At 48.3% G+C, this 26,974-nt stretch overlaps 1 protein-coding gene across 1 annotated transcript in view; it reads right to left on the bottom strand.

The window, feature by feature from the left end:
- Positions 1-10,599: 10,599 nt before the first annotated feature.
- The window catches only part of LOC137755587 (myosin-13-like), a 57,372-nt gene continuing 40,997 nt past the window's right edge, over positions 10,600-26,974 (bottom strand). The window contains 10 exon segments of the mRNA XM_068531788.1: positions 10,600-10,720; positions 11,130-11,264; positions 19,854-19,961; positions 20,056-20,160; positions 22,273-22,461; positions 22,766-22,891; positions 24,495-24,698; positions 24,779-24,934; positions 24,937-25,089; positions 25,869-26,148. Of these exon segments, the coding sequence (XP_068387889.1) occupies positions 10,619-10,720; positions 11,130-11,264; positions 19,854-19,961; positions 20,056-20,160; positions 22,273-22,461; positions 22,766-22,891; positions 24,495-24,698; positions 24,779-24,934; positions 24,937-25,089; positions 25,869-26,148 (1,558 nt within the window). The 3' untranslated portion in view covers positions 10,600-10,618.

Raw genomic sequence — 26,974 nt, forward strand, 5'->3', positions numbered from 1 at the left:
TTGTTCGCTATCTTGGTCCTAGTAGATTCTAACCAGTTTATGTCTGTCCTCCATGGCTGTCATTCTTTTAACGGTTGTGCCCTGCCCCCTTCCTGTCCCACATGCATTGAAACAATCATATGATTTTTCTCCTTTAATCTGTGTATGTAGAGTATTAACACTAATTGATTTTATAATGTTCCATCAAATTTACAATCCTGGAATAAACCCAGTCTTATCCCAGTATATACTATCTTTCTTATATGTTGCTGGATTCAGTTTGCTAATATATGTTTTAGAATTTTTAGCATTGGTGTTCATGTTCATGATTGAGATTAACCTATAATTTTTGTTTTGATATCAAAGTTTATACACTGACTTCATAAAATGAGCTGGGGTGTGTGTGTGTGTGTGTGTGTGTGTGTGTGTTTGTGTGTTTTCCTCTGGAAGGGTTTGGGTAAGTTTGGAATTATTTCTTCCTTAAATATTTCACTCCCATGAGTGTCTACGGCCAAGAAATACAGGATCCTGACCTGAGTGTCTCACAACCATTTTGCTGTATGTTTCTCTCCAGAGCCCTGGAGCGCCCCTCGTGGGTTACACTGACCCTTTACAGCCAGGAGGAGAGCACGTGTAGCTCATCCTCTCTGGGCTTTGCAACACTGGAGGCAATGGGCTGATCGCAGATCATTTACACCAGTCGTTCCTTAGGCTGAAGATATGTGATGGTTGGGGGAGGTGCCCCCATGGGTGTGTTTTTGGGGGTGGGGAGGAGATGGGGGATTACAGAAAGCCAAGGTGTAGAGCCCCAGGCACCCAGTGCAGCAGGGAAATTCACCTTGACTCCAAAGCTGTTCCTTGGAGGTTTGTCCAGAAGCAGCAGAATCAGTGTAGAAGCATGGACGACAGACAGTCGTCCACGCTCTCCAGCTCCGCTTCCTCCCTCTAACCCTCTCTTCTCCCGCTGGCCAAGGCATTCTCAGCATCATCTTCCTTGATGGGGAAACCTCCAGGGGCATTTGTTTGGAAGGACAGGGTGTGACACCGGTGGGGAGGCTGGCGGGACACATTCCAGGAAAGGAAGCATGTGACACCAGTGGGGAGGCTGGCGGGGCACATTCCAGGAAAGGAAGCAAGAGAGAAGGGTTCTTTTTGCCTCTTCCTGTCCTGCATCCTGGGGAGGTTTGCTGTCCTGGAGGCAGGTTGAGGTTGTGCTGGCGGAGGAGTAGAAGGAGAATCTACTTTCCTTTCCAAAGCTCTGTCCTCAACAGACCCCTCAAGGTTTAGCTAAAGTCCTATGCTAGCCGTTCTCAAAAGCCTTGTTCTCTGGACCTTTCTTAAACATTAATTAATTAATTAATTTTTGGTTGCATTGGGTCTTTGTTGCTGCGCGTGGGCTTTCTCTAGTTGCGGCGAGCGGCGGCTACTCTTCGTTGCAGTGCGCAGGCTTCTCATTGCGGTGGCTTCTTTTGTTGTGGAGCACAGGCTCTAGGTGCATGGACTTCAGTAGTTGTGGCACGTGGGCTCAGTAGTTGTGGCTCGTGGGCTCTAGAGCACAGGCTCAGTAGTTGTGGCTCGTGGGCTCTAGAGCACAGGCTCAGTAGTTGTGGCGCACGGGCTTAGTTGCTCCGTGGCATGTGGGATCTTCCCAGACCAGGGCTCGAACCCGTGTCGCCTGCATTGGCAGGTGGATTCTTAACCACTGCGCCACCAGGGACGTCCCTGGACCTTTTTTTATACTTTAAAAAATTATTGAGGACCCCAAAGGGCTTTTGTCTATGTGGATCCTATCTAGGGTTATTTACTGTGCTAGAAAATAAAACTGAGGCATTTAAAAATATTTAATTCATCTAAAATAACAACAACTAACCCATTAACAACAGTCACCCCTGTAGGGTCTGAGGCTCACCGTGGTTGAGCACTTTAGTCCAGAGCCTGACCCCCAGTGAAAGGAGAGCCTCATCTCTGGGGAAGAAAGGATGAGAAATCTGCATGGCCAGTGAAGTGAGCTGGCTAGAATTCATGAAAGAAGAGGCCCCAGTTTCTTTAAGGTAGGAGGGGTCTTAAAACCAGCAGACCCAAACTCCCACCCAGGCTCCATGTGAGCCACCAGGTGATGTGGACCTGTTCTGCCACTTGACCCTGGACAAGTCAGTTTCCTCATCTCTAGAATAGAAATGGTAATGTACCAACTTGGCCCACAGGGCTACTGTGAGGTCCAAGGGAAGTAAGGAATGTTAAAGCGTTTTGTAAAGAGTGAGGCTCACCTGTTTCTGCGCTACACAGCATTGTTAGAACTTTCTTCTTTCTCTTAAGCGAGAAGATGGGTCCTGTAACTCTTTCCCACTGGTCGGGACCTGTCTTCTCACTATGTGATCCCAGGACCAGCAGCGTCAGCACCGTCTGGGGGTGTGTTAGAAATGCAGACGCCCAGGCCTCACCCTAGAGCTAATGAACCAGAAGTGCTGGGGATGGGGCTCAGCTGACTGCACTCTAACAAGCCCTCCTGGTGATGCTGAGCCCTGCCGGGCAGGACGAGTCCTCCACTCACACCAGATGCAACTCATCGCCCCGGTTCTGCAGCACCAACCATGGTCGGGGTGTGGTCCGCGGATCAGGAGATTGGATACCACTGCAGTCGTCACATGGCTTTAAAAGCCTCCAAACACTCTCAATTTCTGTACTTATCCTGCGGGAGACCGTTAACAAACAGTTCAGAGGTGGGCACTGGCCTCTGAACCACAACGTGAGTAGAATCGCTCCAGATCTGTGCTTCTCAAATTGAATGTGCTCACAGATCACCTGGAGATCCTGTTCAGGGGCACATTTGGATTCACTGCATGTGGGAGGGCCTGGGATTCTGCATTTCTGAGCACCCAGGGGATGCTTCTGTGACTAAGGTGACGCTTTTATGACCCTCTCTACAAGGATCCCCCATGCCCACCACCCGGAAGCCCCCTCCTCCATCTCTCAGGACCCCCCCAAAGCCAGCCTTCAGCCAGGGCTTTGTTTCAGAAGATCCTTGTAAAATGCATTTGCTGGGAAGGAGCAGAATTGAGTCAGTCTCATGTCCTAACATCTCAGCCAGGATTCATCTATCAGATTAGGGAATAGGTTGCCCAGCCCCCAGGGCATAAAACTCACAGGTAGATAACTTTAAAAAATTATACACAGCTTTACAGAGAAATGAAACCTCAAAGAGATAAGAAACTCCATTTCATCACCCTGATTGTGGGCTTGTCTGACACAGGGCTGTCATCAGCATGTATATATTAACTTAAGCTTCTTTCATTTAACTTCTTTTAGTAAATATGTTAATATCTACATCTTCATGTAGTCAAACGCTGTTTGTGCTGTTGCCTTTTAAAGGATACATAACCCTCCAATTAATCCTAGACTAGCGTGGTGATTGCAAGCTCGGGCCCTACCACTTACTAGCTGTGTGACATTAAGCAAATTCTTAACCTCTCTGAGCCACACTTGTAATATGAGGAGAAAATAGGAGCCACTAGCAGAGAAGTTTTGTAACTATTAAATGAGATGATGCATGTCAAGTTCTTAAAACAGCGTCTAGCACATAAAAAGTGCTCAATTAATGTCAGCTGCTGTTATAACTATTACCATAAGGTATTCAGGGAGCCCTCGATTACTAAGCATTTTAGGTTATTTGCAATTATTTTATTATTGTGAAAATGCTGTTATGAATGTTCATCCTTTCCAGCAACCTCTATGGACCGCCTCAGCTGCACTAGAGGATTCTAAGATGATGAAGACGGTGCTGGCCCTTGAAGAGATGGCAGTTTAGTGATGCTGAGAAACCAGGAAGTGGACGATTACAAGAATCCAAGGGACCAGAGAGGAATGCGAGAGGGCAAGTGGGGCAGGTGAGAGTCAGGAGCTGCTCGGTGGAGCTCTGGAGGTTTGAGATGAACTTGTAATACCTTTGGGAGGAAGGCACTTCTAAGGCTTGTTATTTATTTCCCCACTTTGTTCCCAGAGCTTAGAACGGCTCCTGGCATGTCATAGGCCCTCTGTCAATCCACTGTTGGCCGGAGGCGTTGTCTGCTTGCTCTCCAGAAGGAGCAATGCCCCGGCAGTGCCACCAGCCTGCTGTGGGCTGGCCCTGGGTCCAGATCCCAGCCGTGTCCTGATCTGGGTCCAGATGTTTTGTCTGGCTCCACCCGGACCTCTCCCTCCTGACTCGTGAGACAGGAAGCTCCTGGCCTTGGGGCAGTGCCTCTGAGCTCCGGGCTTTTCCTTCTCCCGCCAGCAGTGAGAGTCCCGACGTGGAATTCAGGTCACTGGTGGGGGAGGAAATGATGTGATGTTATGAGAAGTTGCACGCTAGCAGAGTGTTGAAGGACGAGGGGTGTCTGCCGTGCCAGCTGGGTCCACAGTGAGTGAAGAGAGATCCTATACATACCCTATGACTGAGAAACTTGTGTCAGCAGTGGTGCCTCTTTGGTGGGAAAGAGATAAGTAAGGAAGAAAGGAAAATGCCAGCTGGCATTTTAGAAGCGCACTCTGTGCCAGGGGGTTTACAGCTGTCATATGGATTTGTCCACACAGTGACCCTGTGGGCAGGCAGCCCAGTTCCAAAAGCAGAAAGCAGACTCAGCAGAGCCCATGGCCGTGTGCTCATGAGCCCTCGTAATGAAGAGTTGGTGCCCTTTTTCCCCCGACACTGCTTCTGGGAATAGGAGCTTGACCTAGTAGGAGGAATAGGAAACACCCCTCCTGACTCTGGGTTCATGGGGTTTGGGTGCAGCTGGTCCCCCATGACTGAGAACTGACCAGTCAAAGCCTCACATCCTCCTACCATCTCCTGACCAGGGGCCTGACCATCCGGGCAATTACAGCCAATGAAAACCAGCCCTTTGGCTTTTGCAGGAACTCCTGGGAAAGAGAAGCTCTTAGGCTGCTGGCATAAGATGGTAAGATACAGGATATAAGCCTGGCCATTTTGTAATCACAGAGGGGCAGCCTTCCTGGGAATAAAGTTAATTTAGAGGAAAGCAGAACGGAGAGATGGGAAGAGAAAAATAAGAAATCATCTGAAAACCTAGATCCAACTACACGTCTGTGGGCCCAGTCAGCCTGAATATTGACTACCCTTGAAATGTTCATTTAGGTGAACCAATAAATCTTCTTTTTTGCCTAGACATTGAAGCTGAACTTCTGTCACAGCTGAATGAGTTCCTATGCCCCAGCCGTGGAATTGGGACTTGGATGGCATGGTCCACATTTCCTTCCCGTCCTCCCCACCTTCCCTACACTCTGCAGGATGCAGTTCTTAGCCCTGAGAAATCCTCTCAATTTGCTGCCTTGAATCAGTTGACCTGGTAGGACTTGTGGGAACATGAGGGTGGGCTTGGCCCTACATACTCCAGTATCTTTATATACAGAATTGCACATTTGTTTTTACTTGGGTTTCATTGGTTCCACTTAGTGGTGTGCTGGTAAATGTTTAACAAGCTAACAAATAAAAAAGCCCTGCATTGACGTGTTTGCCAGTTTCCGTGGTGTAAATATTTCCACCACCGCCAGGTTCAGGATCCCCCGTGACATCACTGAATGCGGAGACAGGAAGAGATGTAAGCAGCCCTCCATTGGAGAGTATTCCTACCACACAGATTTAATAGTCATAAATCATAGATCATGACAGAATGTAGTAAATTAGTTATATGTATTGATTTTTTATTACCTTTGTTTTTAGTATACAGGTCCTCCCTGACTTAACGATGGTTCGACTCACAATTTTTCAACTTTATGAAAGCAGTATGCATTTAGTAGAAACCGTGCTTTGAATTTTGAATTTGGACCTTTTGCCCGGCCTAGCGGAATGCAGTCTGATCCTCTGGTGATGCTGGCGGGGCCGCAGCCACAGCTCCCAGGCAGCAATGCAGTCACAAGGGGAAACAACTGATACACTAACAGCCATTCTGCACCCAGACGACTACGGTATTTTTCACTTTCAGTACCGTATTCAGTACATTACACGAGACAGTCAACACTTTACTATCAAATAGGCCTTGTGTTAGGTGATTTTGCCCAACTATAGGCTAATGTAAGGGTTCTGACCGCGTTCAAGGGGGGCTGGGCTAAGCTACAATGTTTGGTAGGTTTGATGTATTAAATGCGTTTTTGACTTAACAATGTTTTCAATTTACAGTGGGTTTACTGGGATGTGTCTCCATCGTAAGTCGAGGAAGATCTGTAATTTATCTCATTGTAATATTACAAAATTTAATTTTAGTAATAAGTAAATTATGAAATCTAATTTTAAGAACTGGTTCACAGAACTCCTAAAAATTTTTATAATTGGCTCTTGCGAGCTGGTACGAGCTGGTTCCAGGACACCACCGATGCCACTTAGATCTCAGCAGGAAAGGACTGCTTCTTCCTGGGTTTAAGAGCTATGAGTTTAAATGGAAAAAAGGGACCTGGGTGAAATCCTAAAAGCTTGATTTGAGGGGAGGTCTGTGTCAAGTTGAAGTGTACAGTGAAACTGAATGGGTCATTAGCGATCCGAATGGGATTTATGACCTGGAGATGTACGCTGGCCGCAGCGAGGTCGTGGTGCTTTGCATGGTCAGCTGGCCCCGTTCCATAGGCGGGCCGTGGAGCAGGGAAATAGATGTGCAGGGTAGGGTGTGTATCAGCCAGGGCTCCGGCAGGAAGCAGGCGACACACTCAGATCAGCATAATGTGTGGGGTGTTTGAGGGAGAGACTCTTTTGGGAGGTGTGGGCAGGTTTAGGGAGGCCACAGGGGTAGGGCAGAGCTCCAGGTGCAAGCGGGGTGAGGGGACCGGTCACTGGAGGTGGACACAGAGAGGGCTGGGGAGTGCGATGCCTGAAGGAAATGGGACCTTTGCCTGCAGGGAGGGATGCAGGGAATAAAGGGCCTCTCTCTCCTCTTCCCCTCTGCTTTTCTGTCTCAGCTCCCTGTTGGCTGGATCCACCCAAAGGCCAGAGGGCAAGGAAACCCATTGTTTCGACCCCTTTTGGGACAGGAGAAAGGTGGGAGGGGTGTGAAAGATCCGATGGCAAAGGTCTTGACTTGGGTATCTCACTGTGGAGTGGACGCCCTGATTCTTTGTCTTGGGCCTAGGAAAAGGGCCAAGAGACTCACTTTTGGAAGCTCCACGGGCCATCTTCATCCCAGAGAAACCCGGGGTCTGATCGCCCATCCCTGCTAGGGGCAGAGGGCTGTTTGTGGAGGTCCACTGCCTTCCACTCTGGGGCCAGCACTTCTCTTCCAGCCTGGTGGTTCCTGGGGTGAGGAGAGTGGGGTCTGGGAGAAGACCCTTGGCCATGGTCCCACCTTCTGCTGCCAGGGCCATCACTGGGGCCCACTCTCTGCCTGTCCGGTCCTAGACCTCCATCTCAGATTCTGCAGGGTCCTCTTCTACGGACACTCAGTTGAGGGGGCCCTGGTCTGGGAGCCCCGAGACCTGGGCGTCTGGCTCTGACACTTCATCCTGTGGGGTTACCAGATCCTATCACGAATCTGAATTTTCTCATCTGCAAAACCAGGGGCCTGGACGCGATGATCCTGATTCCCAAGGACACCTCTGACTCTGAACGTCTAACGTCAAGACTTCAGGGGTGCAATCTCTAGGTCATTTGCAAAATGAAAAGCATGTCTTTCCATAGCCAGGAGGTGGCAGCAAAGTTCTGTTTTGAAGAGGCCTGTGGGTCCGGGTAGGTTCTGTTCTCCCAGGCCCCAGAACTCGAAGCCCAGGTTTGGTGGCTAGGTTTCACTGCTGAATGATAACAATAATAATGACAACAACAACGATATCATTATTATTATCATTCTTGTTAGTAAAACATCTCCAGTTTGCACAGTACTGCGTTTCTGGGGGAAATCTCTTGCACAGCATCATGCAGGAATCTTTCAACAACTTCATCCTGAGGTAGGAAGTTCCAGGACTTCCTACCCCATGTTGAGGCTCAGAGACATTCCCTTACTTGCCCAAGGCCTTCTGGAAAGTATGATGTGCTGGAGATCTGGGGGCCCAGGGTGGGGAGGTGGGGGACCAGGTAAGTGCAGAGATGCTGGGCAGTTCCAGGTGACCTGGGGAGTGTTTGAGCAGATGAAATTCAGATCTGCTTTTGTTGGGGTGTCAGAAAGGAGTGATTCCACAGGAAATTTTTTTTTTATATGTATATATTCTTTTTTTTAAAATTTATTTTTATTTATTTATTTATTTATTTATTTATTTATTTTTGGCTGTGTTGGGTCTTCGTTTCTGTGCGAGGGCTTTCTCTAGTTGCGGCAAGCGGGGGCCACTCTTCATCGCGGTGCGCGGGCCTCTCACTATCGCGGCCTCTCTTGTTGCGGAGCACAGGCTCCAGACGCGCAGGCTCAGTAGTTGTGGCTCACGGGCCTAGTTGCTCCACGGCATGTGGGATCTTCCCAGACCAGGGCTCGAACCTGTGTCCCCTGCATTGGCAGGCAGATTCTCAACCACTGCGCCACCAGGGAAGCCCAGGAAATTTTTTTGATGATCCTCAAATGCATGGTGTGTTAGCTCCTCAAACCAGAGGAAGCTCCTTAGAGACACAGTCAAAGCCCCAGCCCATCTGGACCCTTGTCTTACACTCCCCCTGTGCCCTTAGACCATGTGTTACCTCTGCCCACCATGATGACAGGCTACCAGGGTACAAACTGTGTGTCTGGCTCCAGACCAAGGGCGTTCCTTGCATATTCCCACTTACTTCTCAGTAAAGCCCTCTAAAGTACATTGTTACATCCCGTTTTATACGTGAGGAAGCTGAGGCTTAAAGTCATGAAGTAAGTTGTTCCAAATCACACAGCTATGAATGGCAGGGCAAGACTGGGACGCCGGCAGGTTGGCCCCCAGGGCTCTCACCACGGAAGCCCACGCCCGCACAGAGGGAAGGCCACTGTGTGTGTGAGACTCTGTGCTGTACGGTGTGTCCAAAGAGCTGCCATGTCAGCTCCCGCTCAGCATTGGAAAAGCCACGGTCCATCTGCAACCCCGTTAGAAAACGAAGGTATTAATATCTGCCTGACCTCCTGATGGGCTTGTTGGGAGGCCAGGATGGAAAAGAGGAAAACGGTCCCATAAATACTCAGCATCATACAAAATTGTTCGTGTATTTGAAATTGTATTACTTTTATTGGGAGGGCGAGGCAGTAGGGTGGCAGAGATGTAGGATTAGGATCTGGTATCTGGGGGCTTTGAGAACAGCCTTGGTTTCCTTGTCTGTAAAATTGAGGAGATTGAAGAGATCATTTTTAATGACTCTTTGAGTCCTCAAGTTTAGCCATGATGATGGTGAGGATGGTGATGATGGTGATGATGGTGATGATGGTGATGGTGATGTCAGACATCTGAGATCACCCGACCTCAGAATCATTTCCTGCCACCACTACTGGTGCCACCCATCCTTAACTTCCAGCCCCACTGTGTCAAAGGCACAAGGGGTGGGCTGGGGATGAGATGGAAAGGAGGATCTAGAAGGCCAGAGAGAAGGGACGATCTAAGATGTTAAGAGAGTGCATCTCAGTGCCTGGTACATAGTAAGCCAGAAACCCTGCACCCCTTGCCAACACCCCAACCCCCCATCTGTCCCAGGGAAGCTGTGATTTTTATTGGTATCTCTGCCTTACAGAATAAGGAAATTGAGGCTCAGACCGTTAGTCTTAAGTTGCCCAAGGCCACACAGTTGGTACGTGATAATACTGGGATTCCGTGCAGGTTTGCTGGAACCCGAAGCCCATGCCCCTGACCACACGGGTCAGTCTGACCATCGAGGCAACTCAGGTTCAGGGAATGTATGCGGCCAACCCAGGCCACTCAGCTGTTGCTGCTAAGTGGTCAGGCCGAGGCTCAGATTTAGTCTTGGCTTCTGATCCTGTGCTTGTTTGTCCTGCTGCTTTACTACCCTTCAGGGTAAGCAAGCCAACATGATCACACTCAGCAAGATCTGGCTGGGATCTGGGAGTGACCCTGAGACTAGCTGCGCCCCTCACCCTTGGCTCAAGCACCGGGGGGAGGTTACATGTGCGTGGAGAGGAGGAGCAGGGCTTGCAGGATAGGCCAGCCCCGAGGCAGTCCTCCCCGAAGCATCTGTCCTCCCAGGAATGAATCCCAGGTTCAGGAGCGCCTACTACCTCCAAAGATGCTCTGGGAGCTGTGGGTGGTCTGAGAGGAGTGGAGACACGGCCGCTGGGGGGGACGGGATGGAAAAGCAGAGCTGCTTGGTGGAAAGAGCCCTGCCTGGGGGGCCTGGGATCTTGGGGTCTAGTCTCCCACCGCCCTAGACAACTACAGTCAGAGTGCTTAGTCTAGCGGGGTCCAGTTTCTCTGTCTGTAAATTTAGGGGAACTGAATTGGAAAGAATTATGAGTTCCTAGGCAGAAAAAGGGGTATGATTGTCTGAAAGGGTTTTTATTTTTAACTGCTGGGGAGCTGGTGATATATCTCGCGATGGGTTGGATTTCCACCTTTCCTTCTCGGGGCCAGGAGGGTCTGCTTTCACATCCCTTACTTTCTTTATAGTTTATAAATAAACCTGGCAAGAATCTGAAAACCACCGCACGGAGGAGGAATGGACGGTGATGATAAACACAGCAGAGCCAGGGATCCGAGTAGTCAGGAGAATTTATTTCTCACGACACCTTCTGTCCGTTTTCCCGAGGTGTCCCATGGCAACGGGCATTGGGAAGGGCTCATTCTTCCATCTTCCGGGGGGAGAAAAAGAATCCTACGCAGGAAATGAGTTAAACCAAAGGTGAGGCTGGGCACTGTCTTAAGTGGGGGCAGCTGGAGATGCTGGAGCCTCAGAAAAATATTCAGGCGTGGCTTTATCCCCCTTTGCGCGTTGTAAAAACAAACCAGTCGAGCTCCCGGAGTTGGGGGAATCCTCCCAAAAGCAGGGGCTTCTTGGGCAGCGCCTCTTGCAACAGGGAGGGGCGGGGATGATAGGGTGGTCTGGCCCCTGGTCCCGCACTGCTCCCGTGAGCTTGGAACCACTGGGGTCCAGGCTAAAGCAGAGACATTCGTGGATGCACGGCCAGCAGCGGGGAAGATGCGCTGACAGGCACCCTCCAAACTCTGCTGGGTGCTGCCTGGTCCTGGGTCCTAGGACGTCTGGGGAGGAAGTCTGCTCTCACCTGGGCCCCCATGTCTCGGCTCTCGGCCCTCAGCTTGCTGAGCCGGGACTCGGCGATGTCCGCCCGGTCCTTGGCCTCCTCCAGCTCGTGCTGGGCCCTCCGGCACCTGGACGGCTGCGTGCTGCCCTCCTGCTCCTGGACGGAAGGGGGAGGGGGCAGGAGGCTGAGGGAGTCCCTCACTCTGGCGCTGAGGCCCCCGGTCCCTGATGGCCTCTGGGGAACCAGGAGAGCTTGGGCCCCCAGTTCCCTGAGGGCAGAGGAGGGAAAGCTGAGCTCTGCAGCGGTGAAGACGGTGCCCCTGGCTCCTGTGTACACTGCCTCGTTACCTTGCGGGTCTGCTGCCCCCCAGGATGCCTGCATGTCCCCCTGCACCCCGCCTCTCTGCCATCCCCCCAACCCCAGAGCTCTTTGGAGGAAATCCAAGTGTCCCAAGGCATGTGGAGCTGTCAGAGACCAAAGGTCCAGCGCCCCCCCCCCCCACCCCCCTGCCCTGGGCCTGCTCCTAGTACTGTCTGCCTGCAGTCAGGGCATTGTATGAGTCTGAGGGCCATCCAGGGGTTTCTGATGAAGGCGGCCTCCCGGGGCCCCTCCAGCCTGGCCAGTCCTGCTGCAACTGTACTGATCCTCCCCCAACTTAACCAGTTCAGATCTGCTTCCCAGAGGTCAGGACAGAAGCACCAGGCTCTTGGGCGGGGAGTAAAGAGGACGGGGGGGAAGCCACATCCTCAGTCATTTATCTAGGGCAGACTCCCCCAGGTTCTGTTCCTCAGGACAAGTCCTGTGGGAGGCTCTGCCTCCAGTACAGAGATGCCAAGGTCCATTAAAGGGTGGGAAATGCTACAATCTAGAGCGCGTTTTCCACTATGGGGTCCATCCCATATTACCTGCAAAATCTGAGAAATCCTTGAAGTAAAGCCACCCATCCAACTCTGTGTAACCCAGAGTTTCCCAAACGATTTCTTTTCTGTAAAATACCTCCCCCTCCCCCCCACCTGCTGCCCCAACTTCCTGCTATTAACATCCTCCAGACCTAGTGTCCCCAGAAGATATTTGGGAAATGTTGGTTTCAGCCCAAACTATTTCCTCACTGTTGGTTTCACCTGTTTGCTCAAGGGCAGATAAAAAACGATGACCTGGAGGAGTGGAGGAGAGAAGATGGCGGAAGAGTAAGACGCGGAGATCACCTTCCTTCCCACAGATACAGTAGAAATACATCTACACGTGGAACTGCTCCTACAGAACACCCACTGAACGCTGGCAGAAAACGTCCGACCTCCAAAAAGGCAAGAAACTCCCCCCGTACTTGGGTAGGGCAAAAGAGAAAAAAGAAATAACAGAGACAAAAGAATAGGGACGGCACCTGCGCCAGTGGGAGGGAGCTGTGAAGGAGGAAAGATTTCCACGCACTAGGAAGCCCCTTCGCGGGCAGAGACTGCGGGTGGCAGAAGGGGGAAGCTTCGGAGCCACGGAGGAGAGCGCAGCCACAGGGGTGCGGAGGGCAAAGCGGAGAGGCTCCCGCACGGAGGAGCGGTGCCGACCAGCACTCACCAGCCCGAGAGGCTTGTCTGCTCCCCCGCCGGGGCGGGCGGGGGCTGGGAGCTGAGGCTCGGGCTTCAGTCGGATCGCAGGGAGAGGACTGGGGTTGGCGGCGTGAACACAGCCTGAAGGGTTTAGCGCACCACAGCTGGCTGGGAGGGAGACCGGGAAAAAGTCTGCAGCTGCCGAAGAGGCAAGAGGCTTTTTCTTGCCTCTTTGTTTCGCTGCGCGCAAGGAGAGGGGATTCAGAGCGCCGCCTAAACGAACTCCAGAGAAAGGCGCGAGCCGCGGCGATCAGCGCGGACCCCAGAGACAGGCGTGAGACGCTGGGGCTGCTGCTGCCGCCTCCAAAAAGCCTGTGTGTGAGCACAGGTCACTCTCCACACCGCCCCTCCCGGGAGCCGGTGCAGCCCGCCACTGCCAGGGTCCCGTGATCCCCGGACAAATTCCCCGGGAGAACGCACTGCGTGCCTCAGGCTGGTGCAACGTCACGCCGGCCTCTGCCGCCGCAGGCTCGCCCCGCCTCTTCCGTACCCCTCCCTCCCCGCGGCCTGAGTGAGCCAGCGCCCCCGAAGCAGCTGCTCCTTTAACCCCGTTCTGTCTGGGCGGGGAATAGACGCCCTCAGGTGACCTACACGCAGAGGCGGGTCCAAATCCAAAGCTGAACCCCAGGAGCTGTGTGAACAGGGAAGAGAAGGGGAAATCTCTCCCAGCAGCCTCAGAAGTAGCGGATTAAAACTCCACAAACAACTTGATGTGCCTGCATCTGCTGAATACCTGAATAGACAACGAATCATCCCAAATTCAGGAGGTGGACTTTGGGAGCAGGATATATTAATTTTTCCCCTGTTCCTTTTTTTTTGTGAGTGTATATGTATATGCTTCTGGGTGAGATTTTGTCTGTATAGCTTTGCTTTACAATAGCTTTATTTTGCTTCACTATATTATAGCCTCTTTCTTTTTCTTTCTTCCTTTCTTTCTTTCTTTCTCTCTCTCTCTCTTTCTTTCTTTCTTTCCTCCTTTCTCTCTTTCTTTCTTTCTTTCTTTCTTTCTTTCTTTCTTTCTTTCTTTCTTTCTTTCATTTTTTCTCCCTTTTACTCTGAGCCGTGTGGACGAAAGGCTCTTGGTGCTCCAGCCAGGCATCAGGGCCGTGCCTCTGAGGTGGGAGAGCCAACTTCAGGACACTGGTCCACAAGAGACCTCCCAGCTCCACGTAATACCAAACGGTAAAAATCTCTCAGAGATCTCCATCTCAACATCAAGACCCAGCATCACTCAATGACCAGCAAGCTGCAGTGCTGAACACCCTATGCCAAACAACTAGCAAGACAGGAACACAGCCCCATCCATTAGCAGAGAGGCTGCCTAAAATCATAATAAGGCCACAGACACCCCCAAAATACACCACCAGACGTGGATGTGCCCACCAGAAAGACAAGATCCAGCCTCATCCACCAGAGCTCAGGCACTAGTTCCCTACACCAGGAAGCCTACACAACCCACTGAACCAAACTTAGCCACTGGGGACAGATACCAAAAACAACGGGAACTACAAACCTGCAGTCTGTGAAAAGGAGACCCCAAACACAGTAAGATAAGCAAAATGAGACGACAGAAAAACACACAGCAGATGAAGGAGCAGGGTCAAAGCACACTAGACTTAACAAATGAAGAGGAAATAGGTAGTCTACCTGAAAAAGAATTCAGAATAATGATAGTAAGGATGATCCAAAATCTTGGCAATAGAATAGACAAAATGCAAGAAACATTTAACAAGGATGTAGAAGAACTAAAGAGGAACCAAGCAATGATGAAAAACACAATAAATGAAATTAAAAATACTCTAGATGGGATCAATAGCAGAATAACTGAGGCAGAAGAAAGGATAAGTGACCTGGAAGATAAAATGGTGGAAATAACTACTACAGAGCAGGATAAAGAAAAAAGAATGAAAAGAACTGAGGACAGTCTCAGAGACCTCTGGGACAACATTAAACGCACCAACATTCGAATTATAGGGGTCCCAGAAGAAGAAGAGAAAAAGAAAGGGACTGAGAAAATATTTGAAGAGATTATAGTTGAAAACTTCCCTAATATGGGAAAGGAAATAGTTAATCAAGTCCTGGAAGCACAGAGAGTCCCATACAGGATAAACCCAAGGAGAAACACGCCAAGACACATATTAATCAAACTGTCAAAAATTAAATATAAGGAAAACATATTAAAGGCAGCAAGGGAAAAAAAACAAATAACACACAAGGGAATCCCCATAAGGTTAACATCTGATCTTTCAGCAGAAACTCTGCAAGCCAGAAGGGAGTGGCAGGATATACTTAAAGTGATGAAGGAGAAAAACCTACAACCAAGATTACTCTACCCAGCAAGGATCTCATTCAGATTCGATGGAGAAATTAAAACCTTTACAGACAAGCAAAAGCTGAGAGAGTTCAGCACCACCAAACCAGCTTTACAACAAATGCTAAAGGAACTTCTCTAGGCAAGAAACACAAGAGAAGGAAAACACCTACAATAACAAACCCAAAACATTTAAGAAAATGGGAATAGGAACATACATATCGATAATTACCTTGAATGTAAATGGATTAAATGCTCCCACCAAAAGACACAGGCTGGCTGAATGGATACAAAAACAAGACCCATATATATGCTGTCTACAAGAGACCCACTTCAGACCTAGAGACACATACAGACTGAAAGTGAGGGGATGGAAAAAGATATTCCATGCAAATGGAAATCAAAAGAAAGCTGGAGTAGCAATTCTCATATCAGACAAAATAGACTTTAAAATAAAGACTATTACAAGAGACAAAGAAGGACACTATATAATGATCAAGGGATTGATCCAAGAGGAAGCTATAACAATTGTAAATATTTATGCACCCAACATAGGAGCACCTCAATACATAAGGCAAATACTAACAGCCATAAAAGGGGAAATCGACAGCAACACAATCATAGTAGGGGACTTTAACACCCCACTTTCACCAATGGACAGATCATCCAAAATGAAAATAAATAAGGAAACACAAGCTTTAAATGATACATTAAACAAGATGGACTTAATTGATATTTATAGGACATTCTACCCAAAAACAACAGAATACACATTTTTCTCAAGTGCTCATGGAACATTCTCCAGGATAGATCATATCTTGGGTCATAAATCAAGCCTTGGTAAATTTAAGAAAATTGAAATCGTATCAAGTATCTTTTCCGACCACAACGCTATGAGACTAGATATCAATTACAGGAAAAGATCTGTAAAAAATACAAACACATGGAGGCTACACAATACACTACTTAATAACGAAGTGATTACTGAAGTAATCAAAGGGGAAATCAAAAAATACCTAGAAACAAATGACAATGGAGATACGACGACCCAAAACCTATGGGACGCAGCAAAAGCAGTGCTAAGAGGGAAGTTTATAGCAATACAAGCCTACCTCAAGAAACAGGAAACATCTCGAATAAACAACCTAACCTTGCACCCGAAGCAAATAGAGAAAGAAGAACAAAAAAACCCCAAAGCCAGCAGAAGGAAAGAAATTATAAAGATCAGGTCAGAAATAAATGAAAAAGAAATGAAGGAAACAATAGCAAAAATCAATGAAACTAAAAGCTGGTTCTTTGAGAAGATAAACAAAATTGATAAACCATTAGCCAGACTCATCAAGAGAAAAAGGGAGAAGACTCAAATCAATAGAATTAGAAATGAAAAAGGAGAAGTAACCACTGACACTGCAGAAATACAAAAGATCATGAGAGATTACTACAAGCAACTCTATGCCAATAAAATGGACAACCTGGAAGAAATGGACAGATTCTTAGAAATGCACAAACTGCCGAGACTGAACCAGGAAGAAATAGAAAATATGAACAGACCAATCACAAGCACTGAAATTGAAACTGTGATTAAAAACCTTCCAACAAACAAAAGCCCAGGACCAGATGGCTTCACAGGTGAATTCTATCAAACATTTAGAGATGAGCTAACACCTATCCTTCTCAAACTCTTCCAAAATATTGCAGAGGGAGGAACACTCCCAAACTCATTCTACGAGGCCACCATCACCCTGATACCAAAACCAGACAAAGATGTCACAAAGAAAGAAAACTACAGGCCAATATCACTGATGAACATAGATGCAAAAATCCTCAACAAAATACTAGCAAACAGAATCCAACAGCACATTAAAAGGATCATACACCATGATCAAGTGGGGTTTATCCCAGGAATGCAAGGATTCTTCAATATACGCAAATCAATCAATGTGATACACCATATTAACAAATTGAAGGAGAAAAACCATATGATCATCTCAATAGATGCAGAGAAAGCTTTCGACAAAATTCAACACCCATTTATGATAAAAGCCCTGCAGAAAGTAGGCATAGAGGGAACTTTCCTCAACATAATAAAGGCCATATATGACAAACCCACAGCCAACATTGTCCTCAATGGTGAAAAACTGAAACCATTTCCACTAAGATCAGGAAGAAGACAAGGTTGCCCACTCTCACCACTATTATTCAACATAGTTTTGGAAGTGCTAGCCACAGCAATCAGAGAAGACAAAGAAATAAAAGGAATCCAAGTCGGAAAAGAAGAAGTAAAGCTGTCACTATTTGCAGATGACATGATACTATACATAGAGAATCCTAAAGATGCTACCAGAAAACTCCTAGAGCTAATCAATGAATTTGGTAAAGTAGCAGGATACAAAATAAATGCACAGAAATCTCTTGCATTTCTATACACTAATGACGAAAAATCTGAAAGTGAAATTAAGAAAACACTCCCATTTACCATTGCAACAAAAAGAATAAAATATCTAGGAATAAACCTACCTAAGGAGACAAAAGACCTGTATGCAGAAAATTATAAGACACTGATGAAAGAAATTAAAGATGATACAAATAGATGGAGAGATATACCATGTTCCCGGATTGGAAGAATCAACATTGTGAAAATGACTCTACTACCCAAAGCAATCTACAGATTCAATGCAATCCCTATCAAACTACCACTGGCATTTTTCACAGAACTAGAACAAAAAATTTCACAATTTGTATGGAAACACAAAAGACCCCGAATAGCCAAAGCAATCTTGAGAACGAAAAATGGAGCTGGGGGAATCAGGCTCCCTGACTTCAGACTATATTACAAAGCTTCAGTAATCAAGACAGTTTGGTACTGGCACAAAAACAGAAATATAGATCAATGGAACAGGATAGAAAGCCCAGAGATAAACCCACACACATATGGTCACCTTATCTTTGATAAAGGTGGCAAGAATATACAGCGGAGAAAAGACAGCCTCTTCAATAAGTGGTGCTGGGAAAATTGGACAGGTACATGTAAAAGTATGAAATTAGAACACTCCCTGACACCATGCACAAAAATAAACTCAAAATGGATTAAAGACCTAAGTGTAAGGGCAGACACTATCAAACTGTTAGAGGAAAACATAGGCAGAACACTCTATGACATACATCACAGCAAGATTCTTTTTGACCCAGCTCCCAGAGAAATGGAAATAAGAACACAAATAAACAAATGGGACCTAATGAAACTTAAAAGCTTTTGCACAGCAAAGGAAACCATAAACAAGACCAAAAGACAACCCTCAGAATGGGAGAAAATATTTGCAAATGAAGCAACTGACAAAGGATTAATCTCCAAGATTTACAAGCAGCTCATGCAGCTCAATAACAAAAAAACCAACAACCCAATCCAAAAATGGGCAGAAGACCTAAATAGACATTTCTCCAAAGAAGATATACAGATGGCCTACAGACACATGAAAGAATGCTCAACATCATTAATCATTAGAGAAATGCAAATCAAAACTACAATGAGATATCATCTCACACCGGTCAGAATGGCCATCATCAAAAAATCTAGAAACAATAAATGCTGGAGAGGGTGTGGAGGAAAGGGAACACTCTTGCACTGTTGGTGGGAATGTAAATTGATACAGCCACTATGGAGAACAGTATGGAGGTTCCTGAAAAAACTACAAATAGAACTACCATACGACCCAGCAATCCCAATACTGGGCATATACCCTGAGAAAACCATAGGTCAAAAAGAGTCATGTACCAAAATGTTCATTGCAGCTCTATTTACAATAGCCAGGACATGGAAGCAACGTAAATGTCCATCGACAGATGAATGGATAAAGAAGATGTGGCACATATATACAATGGAATATTACTCAGCCATAAAAAGAAATGAAATGGAGGTATTTGTAATGAGGTGGATGGAGTTAGAGTCTGTCATACAGAGTGAAGTAAGTCAGAAAGAGAAAAACAAATACAGTATGCTAACACATATATACGGAATCTAAGGAAAAAAAAAAAAAAAAAGGCCATGAAGAACCTAGTGGCAAGACGGGAATAAAGACACAGACCTACTAGAGAATGGACTTGAGGATATGGGGAGGGGGTGGGGTGAGATGTGACAGGGTAAGAGAGTGTCATGGACATATATACACTACCAAATGTAAAATAGATAACTAGTGGGAAGCAGCCGCATAGCACAGGGAGATCAGCTCGGTGCTTTTTGACCACCTAGAGGGGTGGGATGGGGAGGGTGGGAGGGAGGGAGATGCAAGAGGGAAGAGAAATGGGAACATATTGTATATGTATAACTGATTCACTTTGTTATAAAGCAGAAGCTAACACACCATTGTAAGGCAATTATACTTCAATAAAGATGTTAAAAAAAAAACAAAACAAAACAAAAAACGATGACCTGGAGGGTGGGACCTAGGGAGGCCAGGGAAGGATGGAGGTGGTAGAAGCCAGAGCCAGGGCTGAGATGGGATGATGTGAATTAGGGTCACGTGTTCAAGGTTAGCTGACAGGGCAGGGAATTCTGAGTAAGTTGGGGGTGGGTGGAGTCAGCCAGTGTGGGTGGGATTAAAGCCAGGTGGGCTGAGGCAGAGGGAAGGGATGGAGGGGCGGGGCCGGGACTGATGAGGCAGGAAGCCCAGGGGAGGGGGAGGGGGGGGCAGGTTTGCAGAATGCAGACCGGGGAGGGAAAGGGCAGGCGTCCTGAGCTTGTGTTTATAGCCTGCAAATGAAAACTCAGGCCTCAGCTGCCGCGGGCGCTGTGAAACATGGACGGACTCCTGCTCGGGGCCAGGGCGCCCCCGGGACCCCCTACTCACGGCCTCCTCCCGCCTGCTTCCTGGAAGCCTTCACTTTGGCCTGCAGCTTGCCCACCAGGTCCTGGAGCCTGAGTATGTTCCTGCGGTCCTCCTCGGCCTGCCAACACAGCGTCGGTGCCAGGGCCCTGGGCCCCCTCCCCCGCTGCTTCTGTCCGGTCTGATCCGGGGGATGCAGGAGAGCCGTTGCCTACCTGGTAAGTCATTTCCTCCACCTTCCGTTCGTATCTGTGCGTGCCCTTCGGGGCCTCGGCTGCCCCCTTCTGCTCAGCCTCTAGCCCGCTATCTAACTCCTGCACCTGCGCCCAGAAGAGAACACAGAGGTCAGGTCACGCCTCCCAGGCTTTTTCACCCACTCATGTGCCGGTTGTTTTAGGGTAAACTCAAGATGCTCTAATTATATTTTGCGCAGATGTCTCCTCCTAGGGCTCAGGGACATATGTGGTTCCCAAGGCCTCCACGAGTCCGTGCCGTGGCTTTGTGCGAGTGGCAACGAGACGCCGTCTTTGGGCAGGAGCATCCCCGGGCGCACGCGCCTTGCCTCGCGGACCAGGCTTTACAAAAAAGTGACGCCTCCTCTGGGGCCATGCAGCTCGGTGAGGGCTTCCTGATCAAGGAAGGTGGCAGGGGTCGTGGAGAGAACCTGGGCCAGGTAGAGTCAAAGGTGTGTTTCAGGCCCCGGTCCAGCTGATCGATCCAAAGTAAGTCAGTTGTCATCACTGAGTATGAGTTTCTCTGTATTTAGAATGGTGATGATAATTCCTGCCCAAACTGCCTCGAATGTGGGGATCAAATGAGACAAAGTCTGTGAAAGTATTTTTCGATGATAAAGCACTACACAGGTATTGTTGACTTCATAGCTGTGTCTGCCGTTCCTGAACTCGTGAGGGGGCAGGGCAGCCACTGAGAGCGCAGGTCACCACCTGGGGCCCGGTTCCTCAATCCAGAGAGAGCCCAGTGGTGGAGGCGGCAGCCAGTCCCTGGGCATCCCAGTAGCCACAGAGAGGGCGGCTCTGGGCCTGCAGACTCACTGGAGCAACCTTGAAACCTACCAGTGGAACAGGCAGCTCTGGGCACTGTTCCAGAAGAGGCCCCGCCCACCGGCCCTGGGAAGCTGTCTTCCACCAGCTTCCCTGGGAATTCTCCCTAGGCCTCTGCAAGGTTCATGGAACTAAGATAACTGGGCAGCTGGGGGTTGGAGGACAGTCAAGGTGCCTCACCACGCCAGAGGGGAGGTTGGCGGAGGGTTCCCTGCCGACCCAGGAATCAAAGTATCAAAGAGGGTGGCATGGGATCTAGTTCCTCCGTCCAGGGAGGGGTCCATGTGAAGGACAAGCCCAAGTTTGTTTTAATAGAAGAGAACTGGGAATAATTAAAAATAAGCATTTGAAGAATTTTGGGGGGAGCTCTGACTTCCCTGGTGTTTACTTTTGTTACTCGTGTGTCTACCAGCCTTGTAGTTTTTAGCCAAAAAATTGTTTCACATTGAAAGTGCACAGGTGCTGCTGACCACATCCCTGGGAGGCTGGCATGAAGAATGTGTTTGGATTTTTCCTGCTGGGAGAAGGTGTTTCCTTCTCTTCTCCTCCCCTTCCTCCTCTTTCCCTCTTTCCTGCCCCTTCTCTGGGGGACAACAGGGACAGTTCAACATCCCCCCCCTCCGAGCCCTTCTCCAAACTGCAGATGGGTGATGCAGCCTGTTTAAGAAAACAAATAAAACAAACCATCCAGGGTCTAACGGGAAAAGCAAGGGGTATAGGAAACAAAGGGAACCACCAGCAAAGAAACTAAAAACTACAAAATATGCTCCCAGGTAAAGAAAAATCAGGACGGTCCTGTGTGTGGATCTCACTTTGCTGGCGAGTTAGCCTGGGGGAAGCGCCAATCACCCTGCATTTAGGGTGGCGTGAGAAAGGCAGCAGAATTGCAAGTTGTGTTTCGAAATTAGGAAATCTGGGAAGGGTATGAGATCCCGGAGTGGGAGGGGAAGGAAGACTGCATATCTTATGTAGGATGGGCCATTGTTTATCAAAGTGGAGCTTGGTCCAAAATGTAAATTACACCAAAATGTGTAATCTTATGATTGTAAAGTATGTTTCCCCCTCCGTTTATGTAGATCTGAATCTGTATAAAAACAGAATGTGAACATTTGACATGTCATTACATGGTAGGCATCGAGGGATGCGCATTCGAAAGTGGGTTTGTGTGTGTGTCTTGGAGCGTAGGGACCGGAGAGGGAGAAGGAGGGGGGACGTCTGGCTCACAGGGAGTTTCACAAGTGGTGCTCAAACTGAACCTACAGTCGACTCAGTGCCCAATTCCCCGCCACCTAAGTTTCGGGGCTGTGGTTCTGCCAGAGGCGGCTGAACTGGTGTCACTTTGGGAGCGAGAGTCCTCTCCCGCCGCCCCACCCGGTTCTCCAGCTTCTGGATCTGCTTCCTCCCGCTCCCCCCCCCCCCCCCCTTCAGGGCCGGCTGCTCAGCCTCATCCAGGCGGCGCTGCAGGTCCTTCACCGTGGGCTCCAGGTTCTTCTTCATCCGCTCCAGGTGGGCGCTGGTGTCCTGCTCCTTCTCTGTCAGCTCCTCGGCCATCATGGCCGCCCGGTTAAGTTCACAGGAGGCATCAGTGGGCCACCCACCCCTCCTATTCGGGCACACGGAGGGTGCTTTGAGGCTGGTACTAGGCACGCTGATGCTTTCCTCCTTCCCGCAGCCACCACTGATGCTGCACGGCTCCCCTCCCACTTTGCCTCTGCTGAGGCTCCGTCTCCTTCCGTCTCTCCGGGAAGCCACCACTGACTGAATGCAGGGGTGAGGAGAGGAAACCTACTTGCAGGTCCCGGCGGCGTAGAAGCCCCTTTCTTATCTCCAGACAGCTTCTCTGATAAGAAAGAATGGAGCGCACATCCGTGACGGACTTCTTGGCCTTGTCCTCTGCATTTCTGGACTCCTGGATAGAGTTCTCCACCTCTGCCTGGCATTGGGCTATGTCAGCTCCCAGTTTTTTCTTGGTATTTATCAGGCACGTGTTCTACAAGAAAAATTAGATAAGAGGTTCGGGCTACATTTGGACACTTACAACGATTGGAAGGGAGAGGGTTGGGTGGGGAAGGAGTCAAGCTCGAGAACATTCCATTTCTTATTTTTCACACAGGTGAAAAAAAATTAAAAAGACTTTCATTTTTGATAGGACAGATATCCCAAAACAGGCCCGAGAATTGTACATAAAAGAATTGAGTAAATGATAAATGTGGACATTCAAATATTTGAGGAAGGATAAATTATTCAGTTAAAGGTGCTGGAACAGGGAAATGGTTGACATAACTATGTGAAATGAAAAGTAATGATCAAAACATTGTACAGAGTTGTTAGGATGATGACAAACGAGAAAACATTTGCAATGTGCATTACCGAAAAAATATTTCCTTCCTTAATATGTAAAAAAGACAAATCATTAAGAAAAAAGGGCAAAAGTACAAATAGCTAAGACACACCAGAAGAAATACAAATAGCCAACAAATACGACAAAATGTTCCACCTCATTAGTAATCAGAGAAATAAGAATTTTTAAAATGAGGCATTTTCAACCATAAAATCGGTGAAGATTAAAAAAAAAAATAGCTAAGCACTCTCACTTATTTTCCCCATGGGAGTAAAAATTGGGACAACTTTGTTAAAGACCAATTTACAACATATCATAAATGTCTTTGCTGTTTTGACCATGAATATATACTTCCAGGAATTTACTTACTTTTAGGAATATTAAGGAAATAGTAATCATGGATATATGTGAAAATTTAGTTATGAAGAAGTTAGTCATACAATCTTCTAATCATAAAAATTTTTATTGGGAACAGTCTAAAAATATCCAACCGTAGAAGACTGATTAAATAAATGTGCCATAATACACAACTAAAATGGACTGCTTTTCTGCCATTAAAAAACTGTATCATAGAAAACTATTTTAAAATATAGAAGTATGTTCACAACACGTTGTTAAATGAAAAAAAGTTGCAAAAGGATTGATCACGTTTACAAAAAATATCATATTTACGTATAGAAACAAGAGCCTAGAATAGGAGATCCCAAAATGCTAACAATATGGTTGGTATTTTTCTATTTTTTTGGCTAATTCAAAAAATAGTTTTTAAAGCAAGGAATTTTGGGGGAATTCCCTGGCGGTCCAGTGATTAGGGCTTTGTGTTTCCACCGCGCAGGGCGCGGGTTCGATCCCTGGTTGGGGAACTAAGATCCCGTATGCCATGTGGTGTGGTCCAAAAAAATAAAAAATGAAACAAGGAATTCTTTAACTTTCCTACAAGTAATTATTTCAAAAGACAATCCTAATTTTCTAAGCTTGCAGCTTAAATGTTACTGCCTCTGTGAAGCCTTTTCCAGCCCTTTTATGCAATAGTTCGTCATGCCTTGCTCTGATTTCCCCATGATCTTTTATCTTCAGATAAAAGAAAGCTCAGCAATCTGTCCATCTAGAGACAAAGTTATTCCGAGAACTAGGCCTAATGAAAGTTTGTCTTGACCACTAGCCTGGAAGGAGCGGTGGGAACTCCTCTCCATCAAGCCTGGGTCCTGCCTGCCTCCAGGGTGGACCCAGAGTGGAGTGAGGACGGACACACGTGGGGGTGAAGGAGCTGCACGCGGTCGCTGGCCTCCAGCAGCTCGTGCTCCGCCAGCTTGCGGGTGCGCTCCGTCCGCGCCAGGGCCACCTTCCTCTCCTCCGGCTCCTCCAGCAAGAGGCCATTCCTGCGCTCCACGAGGGCCAGCTGCTCCTTGAGGTCCGCGCTGCTCCTCAGGGCGTCATCCAGATGCAGCTGGGAGTCCTTCACGAGAAACCAGGGGTGAGACCGGAGCCCAGGGCAGGCTGAGGTCCCGCCAGCTCCTCCAGGGGCCGTGCACTCACCTTGAGCTGGCTCTGGACTGAGCACAGGTGTTTCTGGGTCTCTGCCACCTGGCGGTTGGAGTGGCCCAGCTGAATCTCCATCTCACTGAGGTCTCTCTCCATCTTCTTCTTCAGCCTCAGAGCAACATTCCGGTTCCGGATCTCAGCATCCAGCACACGCTCTGCATGGCCTTTGCTGCCCGCTGGCTGTTTCTTTTCAGCTGCTCGATTTCTTCTTCCTTCTCAGTGATCTTGCGGTCAAGCTCAGATTTCAGCTGGTTCAACTCTAGCTGGACATGCAAAATCTTGCCCTCTTCTTGCTTCAAGGAACCCTGATAAAAGTAAAGGAGTGATTGGGATTGCCGGGGGGCAGCCACCTTCTTGAAGGAGGTTTTTCATCCCCATTAGGATAAAAAGGGTATTATTAGGCTCATTTTACAAATAAATAGAACAGTACTCAAAAAGGTCAAACAGTTTGCTCCCAGATTGTTACTAGTAATGAAACTAGAACTGAAGCTTTGTTGTTAACAATCTTATGTCTTGAGGAGGACAGAGCATCGTTTTCAATTAGTAAAAATTTTGATTACTGTGTCTTTTTAAATAGTGACCATAAGTCAGGAGCCAACCTCTTCTCAAAAAAGACAGAGAAAGACAGAGGAATTGCTCTCCTGTTATCCTGCATAGTGCAGATTTCCCTAGACCCTCTTAAGCATCCGCCCCTCACTGGCCACAGCTGGTGATTGCATCAGGATCCTGCACTCTTTGGACCACACAGAATTCCCAGCAGCCAAAGATGACCGTGTATAACTCTCTGTTAAAACTAAGGGATTCTGAGCTGGCTCTCAGGATGTTTGGTGATTGAGTTCTTGCTTTCTGAGAGGAAGACGTTGAGGACATAATGAACAAGTTTATTTATTCAATAGGAGAAATACGATGGACTAGAGAACACCCAGGAGGCGAGGCAGCAGAGAGCAGCTGGTCCCCCCCCAGGGCGGGGGTGGGGCTGGATTCTTCCCATTGGAGCCCCAGTGCCTCCTGCAGGAAGGGCCCCTGGGGGTGGTCCAGTCCCCTTCCTCAGTGCCCCGCCCTCCTTCACATCCCAGACACGTGCCTCCACCTCTTCCAGGGCAGCCTGGAGGTCTGACTTTTCTTGCTGCACTTGCTTCCTGGTCTTCTCCACTTCCTGAAGATTCTTGCTCATTTCCGCAATCTGCATGGTTAAGTCGGAAAACTCTTCTGCAAAGGACAGGCTTGATTTAGGCTGTTTTCACAGGCTCTGTCTGATAGCACAGGCATTTGCCAGGGAATTTGGGGATTGGTGATTCATTTATGACCTACATATAGGAGAGGACAAATACAGTGAAACCTTTCCGGGGAGGTGTCGACAAGACACAGGTGTGTGGCCTCACCTGAAGATGCAGAGGGAGGAGCAACAGAACACCTGTATGACCCTGAACCTTCACACGGTACACAAAAGAGTCACAGAGAGGACTGGGGGAGACTACTGTGGAGAAAACACATAGAATCATGGTCTCAGAAATAGAAGGGGATTTAGAGGGCATTGGATCTGGTCTAGTTTTGTAGGTCAGCGGTCTGAAATCCTAAGGGATCTAGTGACAGGATCAAGGACACAAAGCCATGTAGAGACAGAATCCATGGAAGATACGTTCCGTAGAAGAGCACGGAGCTTAGCAGCCCAGTGAGCCCTCTGTTCTCGAGAACAAGGCTTGGCTGTGACTATGCCTTACATGGGGGAAGTTTGGGTCTCAGGGTAAACTGAGTGGATGTGAGGATTTTGTGGGGCATCGGGAAGGAGGAGGCTGTGGCCAAATGGGGGAGGGGTGGCCAGAAGAGAAGGGGGGCTGTCACACACCTGTGATAGGGAGAGAGCTAGGGGCTGTCACATACCGGTGATGGGGAGAGAGCTGGGGGCTGTCACACACCTGTGATGGGGAGAGAGATGGGGACTGTCACGCACCTGTGATATGGAGAGAGCTGGGGACTGTCACACACCTGTGATGGGGAGAGAGATGGGGACTGTCACGCACCTGTGATATGGAGACAGCTGGGGACTGTCACATACCTGTGATGGGGAGAGAGCTTGGGGCAGTCACACACCTGTGATAGGGAGAGAGCTAGGGGCTGTCACATACCGGTGATGGGGAGAGAGCTGGGGGCTGGCACATACCTGTGATGGGGAGAGAGCTGGGGGCTGCC

This window comes from Eschrichtius robustus, chromosome 20 (assembly GCF_028021215.1).
Source record: "Eschrichtius robustus isolate mEscRob2 chromosome 20, mEscRob2.pri, whole genome shotgun sequence".
Classification (NCBI taxonomy): Eukaryota; Metazoa; Chordata; class Mammalia; order Artiodactyla; family Eschrichtiidae; genus Eschrichtius; species Eschrichtius robustus.